Source organism: Pseudonaja textilis, chromosome 1 (genome assembly GCF_049901715.1).
Source record: "Pseudonaja textilis isolate UNSWEBS1 chromosome 1, rPseTex1.2, whole genome shotgun sequence".
NCBI lineage: Eukaryota > Metazoa > Chordata > Lepidosauria > Squamata > Elapidae > Pseudonaja > Pseudonaja textilis.
Window position 1 is genome coordinate 330,385,626 of NC_141990.1, and position 12,771 is coordinate 330,398,396.

General features: G+C 45.1%; 1 protein-coding gene across 1 annotated transcript; it reads right to left on the reverse strand.

Moving 5' to 3' along the window:
• Positions 1-2,248: 2,248 nt before the first annotated feature.
• Positions 2,249-12,146, reverse strand: MRPL34 (mitochondrial ribosomal protein L34). Its single transcript, XM_087922833.1, has 4 exons — positions 12,046-12,146; positions 10,871-11,155; positions 8,096-8,173; positions 2,249-2,832 (listed from the first exon to the last, which is right to left on the reverse strand). Exons 2-4 carry the CDS (start codon positions 10,910-10,912, stop codon positions 2,515-2,517), a joined length of 438 nt encoding a protein of 145 aa, XP_087778959.1. The 5' UTR covers positions 10,913-11,155; positions 12,046-12,146; the 3' UTR covers positions 2,249-2,514.
• Positions 12,147-12,771: the final 625 nt, after the last annotated feature.

The following is a 12,771-nucleotide window of genomic DNA, read 5'->3' on the forward strand; positions in this document are numbered from 1 at the left end:
ACTTTTCAGAAGGTTGCAGAAAATGATCAAATGACACCAAGGACACTGCAACAGTCATAAATATAAGCCAGTTGCCAAGTGTCTGAATTTTGATCATGTGACTTTGGCAATTTACAAAATGGTCCTCTGAAAAATGGTCTTGTCACTTTTCCAGTAACGGTAATGTGCTTCACAGCAGGTATTTTTTCAGAACACCCATGCTATATTACATATACTCCTTGACTGATGATCACAATTGACCATAAAACATCCGTTGCTAAGCAAGACAAATGTTAAGTGAATTTTGCCCCATTTTACGACCTTTCTTGCTACGGTTGTTAAGTGAATCACTGTAGTTGTTATATTAGTAACATGGTCAATCAGGCTTCTATTTCAAGTTGTTGGCTTTAGGCCCCAACACCTTATACTTTTTATTGACTATATGCCTAATATATTCTTTACTGAATATATGCCTAAAGTCAATGTTCTCAATAATCTATCCCTAACTTGGTCTTTCAGGTCTTCCAATATTGCCCCCTTTGTCACTGTAACGGAGTCCATTTCTCTTCCTGCTGATCAATCTCTTCTTTCATTCCACTTTTCCTAGTATTAAGAATCTTCTACAGAGAGTTGAGTCTTCAATAATACTATATTTATAGTTCAGGGTTGAACATGGTTGAACTGGGAATCCTTGGTGCTCTCTGGGGTGGATACTTTCTTGCAGATGTCTCATTATCCAGCTAGGCAACACCTTCAGTGATAGAAAGGAGTGGGGTTTGCTGCTCTCTGTTCATATATAGTGACTGTGTTGGTCAGAATGTTGTTTTCTTCATGGTAGTTCCTCAATTACACTGTTGTTTACTGATCGTTGTGTGAGCAAGGGATATGGGGGTATTGTTTATTGCTTGATTGTTGGTCTAGTATTAATCCTGATGGTAATTTTGTTGTAAACTACTCTGAATGTTTTTACAAAAAGATAAGAGATAAGTCATGGTTATAAGAGCTCCCCTGGGAAGAACAGCAGTGTAAAACATAACACCATCAGTAAGACCACACCTAGAGTACTGCATCCAGTTTTGTTCACCACATTATAAAAGAGATGTTGAGACACTAGAAAAAGTACAGAAAAGAGCAACCAGGATGATTAGGGGACTGGAGACTAAAACCTATGAAGAACGGTTACAGGAACTGGGCTTGGCTAGTCTAATAAAAAGAAGGACCAGGGGAGACATGATAGCAGTCTTCCAATATTTGAGGGTCTGCCACAGGGAGGAAGGAGTCAAGCTATTTTCTAAAGCACCTGTAGACCAGACAAGGAATAATGGATGGAAACTGAACAAGGAGATATTTAACCGGGAAATAAGGAGAAACTTTTTGACAGTGAGAACAATCAACCCATGGAACACCTTGCCCTCAGAAGTTGTGGGAGCGCCATCACTTGAGACTTTCAAGAAGAGATTGGACTGCCATCTGTCAGAAATGGTGTGGGTCTCCCGCTTGGGTGGGGAGTTGGACTAGATGTCCTACCAGGTTCCTTCCAACTCTGATTATCTGTTACCATCAAACGAGGAAAGAATCTGCTACGTAAGGGACAGTTACATCTCAACAGTAATTGCCTCTCAAAATTGCTTATTATTTTTAAATGGATCACTTTGACTATTTTTACAAAAAATAAACCCCATGTAAATGGAAAAAATAAATCTAACAAAACTAAATGGAGGCTGCACTTTCTCCCTTTTAAACAAAACTAGGTCCAACTCCATTTCTCTTTCCCTAATCCACTCAGACCCAAATTGATCTTTCCTGTCCCCTGTAATCCCACCAAACAATAAAAGCTTGCTCACAAGTATCCCCCAAGGACAGCTTTAATAAGGGAGTTGCAACCTATGTAGTAGTAAGGCGAGAAATTCCTTAACATTCTGTCCTCACTCAGCCTGATTATCTCAACATTACATCTTCTTAACAAGGATCTTGTCCAGCTCTGCTGGTCTCCTGAAAAGATCACTTTATCTAACAATCTAGGTACATAGATAAGGACCTGCCCACTACCCCAAACTGATCCTTAGCATTTCCAACTTTGCAGCCTTCAATTTCTATACAAATCTTTGTTTTCCCATTGTTCAATTTCTTGCAAAACAGCTATGCAAAACATCATTCCAAGAAACATAATTCTCCATAGTATTGTAATGTAAACTTCTGAATTTTCCATGACAATTAAGATCTAAATCTAGACAAAAAAACCCAATTACAAGATAAAAGGAGCACAAAGTTTTCCAGAAAAATAGCAAGTTTAATATTTTCATCTTACTCATTTTTTAAAACAAAAGGACACATTTATTTTGAAGTTTGAAACAGGTTTATTCCTTCTTGGAGATATTTTAGATTCACAATCCAAATAGGGACCATTATAATCACCCCTGTATGTAAAGGATGCCTTGTAGAACTGCGTACCATATTGTAGCATTTTCTAACAACAAAAAGAACTAATGTGTCAAGCTTCCAACTTTGTTTGAAAGGGTCTCACTAGAGACAATTTTAATGACTCAGAGATTTTCTGCCTTTCAGCATCCTTCGAAGGATCACTTCGATCCCACTGGCTGTGCGGATACGTCTAATCCATCCATGTTTGTGCTTTCGCTTGATATTTGATGGCTGGTACTCATTGCCTCGGCTTCTTGGACGAATCTGCTGGTAGTTCCAGGGCACAACCGGCCTAGGAATGCTTTGGAAAGCACTGACAGACTCTGCTGACCGAAAGGAGTTAAGAATCTGTTGCCATGGGGTGGAAACAGCAGATGAGATTCCACGCTGCCAAAAGAGAGAGGTCATATTCCATGCACCAACAGGAGAAATCTGGGAAAGAGAAAGGGAGAAATCCAAATAATAAAGAAATATTGTAAAGATCTGTTTTTTTTAATTCTGCTTTTCCTCTTGCATTCTGAACGGTATAAAAAATTCCTCTCTTGCTTGACAGCCTTACAAGGTTGAGAGTATGTTTGCTTGTGTTATTGCACAAGGATTTTCTTATCCTAACCATCCTTTGCTGATGCCTAAAATAAGTAACACTGAGAATGAAGAGGGAAAGAGAGGGCTATAAAACTTGCCCATGAAATCAACCCCATTGTCAGTTATGGATGAGTGACCCTGAAGTTGTAAGTAATTAATGGGGTCAACATGTAAACATGATGCTGTTTGTGTGTGTCCTGGCATCTCCTTTAATACCCTCCTCCTCCTGTGTCCATCCTGCAAACTCTCAACTAATTGACAGTACAAGAATTTAAAAAAAACATAGAAGGGGATACCTTGGGTTAAGCATGGATAGGAATGGCCGTTGGTAGAAATTACCCTGAACGCCCTTTCTCTCTATGCTGCGAGAGAGCCCAGGATGGGTTGACTCCTTCCTATGATGTCATTTAGCTGAGTCTGCACTAAGATATAAAAGCCAGCCCCCGGAAGAGAACCCAGCTTTGGCGAAGATACTTGACAGACTGAAAGGTGTCTCTGAAAGCACAAATGAAATACAGAAATATGACTTACCCTCTCCGGACGAATCAAGGGAGGGGCTGGGCTCTCTCGCAGCATAGAGAGAAAGGGCGTTCAGGGTAACTTCTACCAACGCCCATTCTCCTCCATGCTGCATTGAGAGCCCAGGATGGGACATACCAAAGCTTGCATGTCCACGGGTGGGTCCTCGTCTGGCTCATCACACCAACTGTTGACCTACTCATTGAAGCACCCATCTGCCGAAGTTGCAGTTGCTGAGGCAAAGACATCCAGATGGTAGTATCTGATGAAAGGAGAAGGAGATGTCCACGTGGCCGCACGGCAGATCTCCTCCAAGGGTGCTTGGGTCGCCCAGGCAGCCGAAGTGGCCGCGTTTCTGGTAGAGTGAGCCGTCCTTGGCCAATAGGGTGCCAGGAGGAGGAGCTCCGCTCATTCCTCCAACATCTTCCGAATTATTGCCGGAATGATGGAGAGCGGGAGAAAGGCATAGAGGAGACTTTTGGGCCATCTGCACTGAAAGGCATTGGTCCCCTCCGCTCCCTCGCAAGGAAACCTGGTGAAGAATCTGGTAACCTGGGAGATTTAAGGAGTGAAGAAGACATCCACCTCCAGCGTTCCAAATCTGAGGGAAAGGACCTGAATAAAGATGGAGGAATGGACCATTCTGCCTGGTCGACTAGGCTCCTGCTGAGCCAGTCGGCCTGGGAGTTGTTGATCCCAGAGAAGTGGTCCGCCGAGATTGATAACAGGTCTTTCTCTGCCCATAATCCCAACCGTATAGCCTCTCCCATGAGGGCTCTGGACCTCGTCCCCGCTTGCCGGTTGACATGAGCCATGGTGGCCATGTTTTCCATAAGGGCTAGAACATGAAAGCCGGTCACTGAGTGCCTGAAATGCTTGAGAGCTAGAAAAATGGCTCTGAGCTCTAGCCAATTTATGGGAAGGGCCTGCTCTGACCTGGACCAAGGTCCTGAGCTACCTGGCCCTGCATATGGGAACCCCAACCCAGGAGGCTGGTATCGGTGGTTATCACTAGCCTGCCTGGGACCCTGAAAGGAGTCCCTTCCAGATTAACGGGGAACACCACCAATTGAGAGATCTCCGGATTTGTGGAGGGAGCAGGACCTTGATGGATGAGTGGCTGGTTCCTGCCCGTTGGTAGGGAAGCAGGAACCATTGGAGTGGACGGGAGTGGAAAAATTCGTGGCTCTGGAATTATGACAGGGTAATTTGCAGATCCCGACGGGCTGCATGGGTGGAGGAGGACAGAATCAAAATGTTGTCCAAGTAGCATTGGATCCTCACTGGAACAGAAAGCAGAGATGCCATCAATGCTGCCAGAACCTTCGTGAAGACCCTTGAAGCCGATGAGAGGCCGAAGGGAAGTGCTCGATACTGGTAATGGGTGTTCTGATAACAGAAACGGAGAAACTGGCGATGATGAGGCCAAATGGGGATGTGGAGGAAGCCTCCATGAGATCAATGGAAGAGAGGAGATCGCCCTCCCGGACGCTCTCTAAAATAGAATGCAGAGTCTGCATTTTAAATTGCCTGTATTTTACAAATTGGTTGAGAAATTTTAGATCCAGGATGGTTCGCTACCCCCCCCCCCCGAGGCTTTGGGAACGATGAAAAGGCGAGAGTAAGCCCACGTCCCCGTTGAGAGGGGGGAACAGGTTTGAATAGCTTGGATTTCAAGAAGTACTTGAATGGCCTGATTCATGAGGTCTTGCCTTGAAATGTCCGGAGAGACAGGACAGATCAAAAAAAATTTGGGGGGGTTGGCATTAGGAAGTCCAGTTGTAATCCTGACCTAATAGTGCTGAGCACGAAGGCATCCGCCGTGACTCCTCCCATTTGGAGGCAAAGAAGGCTTGGCGACCTCCGATGGGTGGGGAGAATGAGGGATTACGTAGAGCGACGGAAGGAACGACTCCCACCCTCCTGAAAGGGCTGTTTACCAGTATAAGGAGCTGGGCGATAGTCGGCTCTCTTCCCAGAGGAAGAGAGAATTTTATATTTATCTCTGGTTTCGATGAGATAAGGTTCCAGAGCATCGCCAAAAAGCTTATCACCTGTGAATGGAACTGAAGCCAGCTTCCATTTATGGTGTGACTCTGCCTGCCAATTTCTGAGCCATAACGGTCTTCTCGCTGCTACTGAAGATGCCATGGCCCTAGATGCAAATTTGGCGGAATTGAGAGTGGCACCTGCAGTGGATTCTGCCGCTGTGGTAACCTTATTAAGGCCTTGGTGAGACCAAAGGTCAGATGTAGGCAATCTAATCTGGCGTTGGTACAGCCACCGTATGGATGCCCACGTGAGAGTGCCAGGAGATGAGAGCGAGGCCAGAACTGGAATGTCAACAGAAGGCACTGCCAGGGTATTGTCCAGGGTTGCGCTGACGTTGTATAAACGCTTATCCAGAGAAGATGGGTGAGGACCATCCGAAGGGGAAGCGCACTGTTCCTTGACCATGTCCAGGAACAAAGTGGGAGAAGGCAAAACCCCTGCATGCACTACAGGCTTGGAGAAGAGCGAGTCTCCCTGGCTAGAGGGAATTCCTTGTGGCTCGGGAGCCACTTCCTCCGGCGACAGCTTGGCAGTGACCAAGGCCTTGCTGAATAATGGACTGAAGAGAGTAGGTTTGAAGACCAATTCAGAGGATGTCTGCTCTGGGCGAGAGTCCTCCCCCTCTGAAAGATTTTGGTCAAAGGTCTCGCCCTCTTCACGTTCTGAACGAGAGGAGTAACTGTGTTCAGATGGTGAAGCCCTTCCCTCCTCATCAGCCTCCTCCCATTCTGGTAGAGAAGAATGGACCCTGAGGTCCTGGGGCCTGTGAAAATCAGGGTGATGAGGCAAGGAACTTATAGATTGAGAAGGGAGAAGGGCCTGAACCCTTTCCAGAGGTCGAAGGATTTGCTTGAAGCCTTCAGCCAATCCCTGCCTAATGGCCAAAGAGACAACATCTTGGATATCCCCTCGTCTATGCTCAAAGGTAGAGGCAGAAGGCCGAAGGAGTGAAGGTGACTTCAGGCCTAGATTGAGAAGAGGTTCAAAGCCTGGAGGGATGGGGAGGAGCATAGGGCCCAGAAGCCTGTTGGAAGTAAGGCCCAGATCTGCTTAGATCCTGAGGATCATATTGTACTGCAAAGGCCTCAGGAGACCAGGATGGAGGATGGAAAGGCTCATAGATAACTTCTCCTCCCCTGGGAGGGCTTGGCTGGGGCCCACGGGTATCACCTGAAACCTGCTGTAGTTGCACTCCCTTCTGTTGAATAGTTCTGTTGAACTGCCTCTCCCGGGCCGCATGTCTGCGCTTTTCTGCCCTCAACTCAGCCTGAGTTGCCTTCTTAGGGGCTAGAGCCTTAGCTCTCATTTTAGCAGCCACCTCTCTCTGGACTAATTGGGTGCGTTGCCTACGACTTTTTCTCTTATTGGGTTTAAGAGACTGTTCCACTGGGGGAAAACGACTCTGCCTGACCCTTATCTTGCTCCATTTGAAGAATAAAGGCTCTTACGATGGAAAGAAACTGTTTGTAAATTTTTTGTATTAAGCCCCTTAGGGTATAAATTGGCCCCCGGGCTTACAAAATGGCCGCTCACCTCGTGGTGGAAGGCTTCAATCCAAGATGGCCGCTGACTATGGGAAACAGGGTCCGAGATCAAAGAATCTCTCCTTAGGCTATAAAGAGTCCTGAGTGAAGTCAGCAAAGGAAAGGGCAGCTGCTGGCCACACGATCAGCTGGCTGACGCTGGTATCGGTTTGCCGATCGCTTTTTACGACCGCTCAAACCGCAGGCGTGGGGGAGGTCTGCAGATGCTGCCCAACTTGCCTGAACAGCACTCTGGCAACGCTGCTGGAGAGAGAGAGAGAGAGAGAGAGCCCTGCTCTCCTGGAAGAGCAGCTGCCCAGATCCTGGGAGCTGCTGAAGGGAGGAAAAAAGGTACTGAAGATCGCTAGTGAGTGCTATCTACAAACCTCAGCTGGCTGAAGCTGTTATTGGTTTGCCAATCACTTTTTACGACCGCTCAAACCGCAGGCATGGGGGAGGTCTACAGACGCTGCCTAACTTGCCTGCACAGCACTCTGGCAACGCTGCTCCCAACGTTGCAGGAGAGAGAGCCCTGCTCTCCTGGAAGAGCAGCTGCCCAGATCCTGGGAGCTGCTTGAAATGAGGAAAAACGGTACTGAAGATCGCTGACGAGTGTTATCTAACAGAAGCTTTCAGAGACACAGCTACTGACTGAAAGGAGCTGAGTCAAAAGCTGGGGTTTCTTCCGGGGGCTGGCTTTTATATCTTAGTGCAGACTCAGCTAAATGACGTCATAGGAAGGAGTCAACCCATCCTGGGCTCTCAATCCACCATGGAGAACAAAGGGTTTACTGGAATGTCTTTGGAAGAACTATGAGTTATAAAGTAGTGATCAACAATGGTGAGCCTTTGTCCACATTATCACAGAAGTACACAACTTGACAGCATTTCACTAATAATATAAATTGATGAAGAAAGGATCACACTAATCCTTTCTTGACAATTGACTGCCTACCTGTAAAGCCACCTACAGAATTTGGGTTACTTTTCTGAGAGCCAATTTCAAGTCTACTTACCATACAAACAAACTGGTGATTACTCAAGCAGGGTTTGCTCAGTCGTGGCACCCTTCCCGAGAAGGGAGTTCCTGTTGCCTGCATTTAGAAAGGTAGGAAATCAGGCAAGACTTTATTACCTTAAATTTAGGGGTGGGATTCTACCAGTTCGCCCTATTTGCTAAAACCAGTTGTTAACATTCTAAGCAGTTCAGAGAACCGGTTGTTAGAAGAAATTCCTGGCCTAATCCTGTAAGGAAGGCAGGAAGGAAACATTCTGGTGTTGCTTACAAAAACTGCCTCTCTGTTAACCCTTATTACGTTCTTGGCAAGACTAGACTTCCTGTCTCAGGAACTTCTCTTGATTTTTTTCCCTCTCCTTTGTTGGTACTTTGCTTGTGTGGAGTGACCATTCAAAGTTATAATGGCACTGAAAAAAGTGACTTATGACCATTTTTCACACTTATGACTGTTGCACCATCCCCACAGTCATGAGAAGCCAGGCGAGGAGATGCGTGCCTCGATGTGAGTGATATTGAGTTGGCCACGCCCAGCCAATAATATGACCACCACGCCATGCCCACCAACTAAGCCACACCCACAGAACCGGTTATTAAAAAATTTGAATCCCACCCCTGCTTAAATTGAGATTATTCTGTTCCTACCGTTAGCCATGATTGTAATGTACAGGTAGTCCTTGACTTACAATAGTTCATTTAGTGACTGTTTGCATGTGACACACTACAAATAGAGGGCATTACTGATACTCTTTGACTGCCACTTTCATGCTTCAGCCAGAACACACACAGCATTTAAAGTTGCTGATAACCTATTAGGACCCCATCAATAAACTATTTTATTTCATCCAAGATACTATACTATACATCAGAGGACTCCAAACTTGGCAACTTTAAGACTTGTGGACCTCAGCTCCCAGAATTCCTCAGCCAGCTATGCTATGGGAGTTGAAGTCCACAAGTCTTAAAGTTGCCAAGTTTGGGGACCCCTGCTATACATGAACAGTAAAAAGGCCTGCCATCTTTATCATCCTCTTTTAACAACTCCATAATCCCTTGCAGGGTGGAATCTGGGCAATTGAATGAGAATGTTTACTGGCTGGATGCCCTACCTGTCACCAATGCAGAGTATTTTCAGCAGATATATTCTCAGCGTGCCCAGGAAGAGAAATATCTGCCTCTACCTAGGATTGAACTCACAGCCTCCTGATTGTGAAGTGAGAGTTCCACCTCTAGGCCACGGAACCAATCAAACTGCCCCTTGTACAGCTAAAGCCATTCAACTGAGAACTTCCTCTCTAGATCAGATTGGGGTTGTCTTATCTGATTATGTTAATATTTTTCATATTTCAACATGCTGCATTATTTTCCCTTATTTGATTTGATACGGTATTGGACTAATCAATAAACCATAAACTGAACTATTAAAAGGAAGAATTTCTTACTAGTTCTCTGGAGAGACAAGGAAGGAAGACGAGGCAATTTACCTTTGTCTTGCAAACTTAATGGTCTGGATTCACTGGGGGCTTTCTGTAGAGCAAGGGTCTTCAACCTTGGCAAGTTTAAAACTTGTGGACTTCAACTCCCAGAATTCCTGAGCTAACATGACTGGGGGAGGAATTCTGGGAGTTGAAGTCCACAAGTCTTAAAGCTGTCAAGTTTGAAGACCCCCTGCTGTAGAGGCTCAGAAGTAAACGTTCTCTGGATGGAGAAATGTTGAAGCATAACCTATCCCACTCTCATCCCACCTTCTTCAGAACAGTAACATTACATTAACGAAAAGCAATAGTGTACTTTCACAAAGACTACCAAAAGAGCAGCAGTCCCTGTACATGTTCAGAAGGCTTCTTATGTTATCTAGACCAGGGGTCGCCAAACTTTTGGACCTCAGGGACCACCAAACTCATAATTTTAGATCCCAGGGATCACTAACTGGTTCTGTGGGTGTGGCCTAATTTGTGGGTGTGGCTTGGTGGTCATGTGACTGGCTGGGCATGGCTTGTATGTAAATATTATAAATATTTATATAAATATTGGATTTGTTATTAAAAAAGAGCAAATTTTATCCAAAATCAGGCAAAGCAGGAAGGCAGATTGAGTTGCTCACAGAACCACAGATTCAATCAGAGATCTATCTGCCACTAGCTCAGTCTGTCACATAAAATTTGCTTGCAAGCAAACTCATAAAATTCACTCACAACACACCATGCATGTAAATATTGAAATTTTTATTTTAAAAAAAGAGCAACTTTTACCCCAAATCAGGCAAAGCAGGCAGGCAGATTGAGTTGCTCACAAAATCACAGATTCATTCAGAAATCTATCTGCCCATTGGCTAGCTCAGCGTGTCACATAAAATTTGCTTGCAAGTAAACTCATAAAATTTGCTAGCAAGCAAACTCCCAAAATTAACTCACAATACACCATGCATGTAAATATTGAGTTTTTTATTTTAAAAAAAGAGCAACTTTTACCCAAAATCAGGCAGAGCAGGCACATTGAATTGCTCACAGAATCATTCATTAATCTATCTATCTGTCATTGGCTAGCTCAGTCTCTCAAATTTGCTTGCCATGAGTCTGCAGTGAATTTGCTTGCAAACAAACCTACAGTCCTAAGGGATGTTTGGCTGTACTTAAAAGCAGATCCGAAGATCTAAAGGCTAGCTAAAAAGCAAAAAATCCAACCATTTCCTGCTTCCTAGCTAATCTAAATCTCCCCACACAGAACAGCTGATGGTCAGAAAAAGGAAAAATAGAAATTTAGAAGGCAAGTTTACCAGGTAAGGAGTGAGTGGGCGGGGAGGGTTCCCGCGGGCCATGCGGGTGGCGCAGCCTTGTGTTTCTGCGCAGTCTGGATTAATTGCTTTGGGGAGTGCTCTGGGGGTGAGATTTCTCTGCAGCCCACCAAAATTTTCTCACAGCCCACTGGTTGGTGACCATTGATCTAGACTACTAGTGTTTCTGGACCGTGTCACGTTAAATGCTGGCTGGGAAACTCTGGGAGTTGAAGTCCATGATTTGAAGTCCATGATCCTTCCAAATTTGGGGGCCCCAGATCTAGACTAAGTAGGCTTAAAGTTATTACATTATTGTCACTTTGAACGTACACTAATCAGCATACTTTAAAATGAAATTTCATTGCATTCAGCTCTCAAAGGGTCTCCTCACCCAATATAAACTACATAAACATGATGAAGTACAAAATTATGCATACCACCACAAATATTATACTGCACAGAGAAACACAGTCTAGTTCAGTTGTATACATGTACATGGCAAGAAAAATGAATCTTGCGAGTTTACCAGATGGATGGCCTAGAACAAAGCTGTTACAGAATGTGGTAGTCCTGCTAGAAATGCTTCAAAACCTCTTCCCAGAGGGAAGCAACAGAAACAAACCTTGAAGTGGGTGTGCGGGGTCTCTAACAATGCTTATAAGCAGGTAGTGCTTATAAGCAGTATCCTGAATGACAGAAGCGAGCTTCCTATAATCTTCTCAGCTGTCCTTACCACTCTCTGTATGAGGTAACAATGTAATAAGGTCTATGGTGATTCTCAGTCATCCAGGTTAAGGTTGTCCAAAGGTGCCTTTTCAAAGGGAAACTGGATTTTCTTTGTTTTTGTTTTTCTCTTGAAGACGTTTCACTTCTCATCCAAGCAGCTTCTTCAGTTCTGGCTCGGAACTGAAGGAGCTCTGACTCAGAACTGAGGAAGCTTCTTGAATGAGAAGCGAAACGTCTTCAAGGTGAAAAAAAACCAAAGAAAGTCCAGTTACTTTTTGAAAGAAAGCACTTTGGGGGGGAGGGGGGGGGCTAAGCACGGGTCCATCCCCAGTCTCCAACGGCCGGTTCCCGCTCGCATGAGCCACCGAGTCCGCTGCCTTCCTCCTCCGCTTTCATACCTCCCCTCCCCTCTCTCCCCTCTCAGCTCCGACCCGAACATTCGCCCATACTTGCTCTTCCTCGAAACTGAAGCCCTTGCAGTTCGTGCTAAGGAGACAAACGGAAAGGTTAAGCGGAAGGGGCGGTCATTCGCAGCGATATCTTCCGGATCATGTCTGTTTTCCCTTGCCGGACAAAGCTCTCTTAGCTCATAGATACGAAGAAGAGCGGTAAGCAGCCTCGCCCTCTATGCTAGGGCGACTGCTGCCACCTAGTGACAGTTCCTATTTTAGCAGCCCTAACTCCGGTGGCCCAAACCGTTGACGGCTCAGCTGTCTGATATCAAGGTTAATTTGAATAGCCACGCCTTCTTGTAGGCGCGTTTCACCAATGGCGTGTCTTCGCTATCACCACGCCCCTCTGTCTAGAAACAAGTGAAGAGGGGAGGCGCTCCCCAGAATTCTTTGCGTGGGAATGTTGGTGGTTTATAGCCGCTCTCTATAGAAATACACGGTAGTTCGTAACACATTGCAATAGGATAAAGTAAAGGTTGTATATGTAAGTATTTAAGGCTTTTCTATCAACCGAAGGATTATTAACACTCGATCAACACAAACTTCAAATTGTATTCTCCAGTTTACTTGGCTCAAATGCGTCTCTGTGCAGTATTTGATCGTCGGTTTCAAATGTTGAATATGATCATTTGCATAAAAATGAATGCAATGCTCCCTATGACAATTTATTAGTCATCAGCACCGATCTGCGAATCTTTGACATATGCATTGCATATACCCACC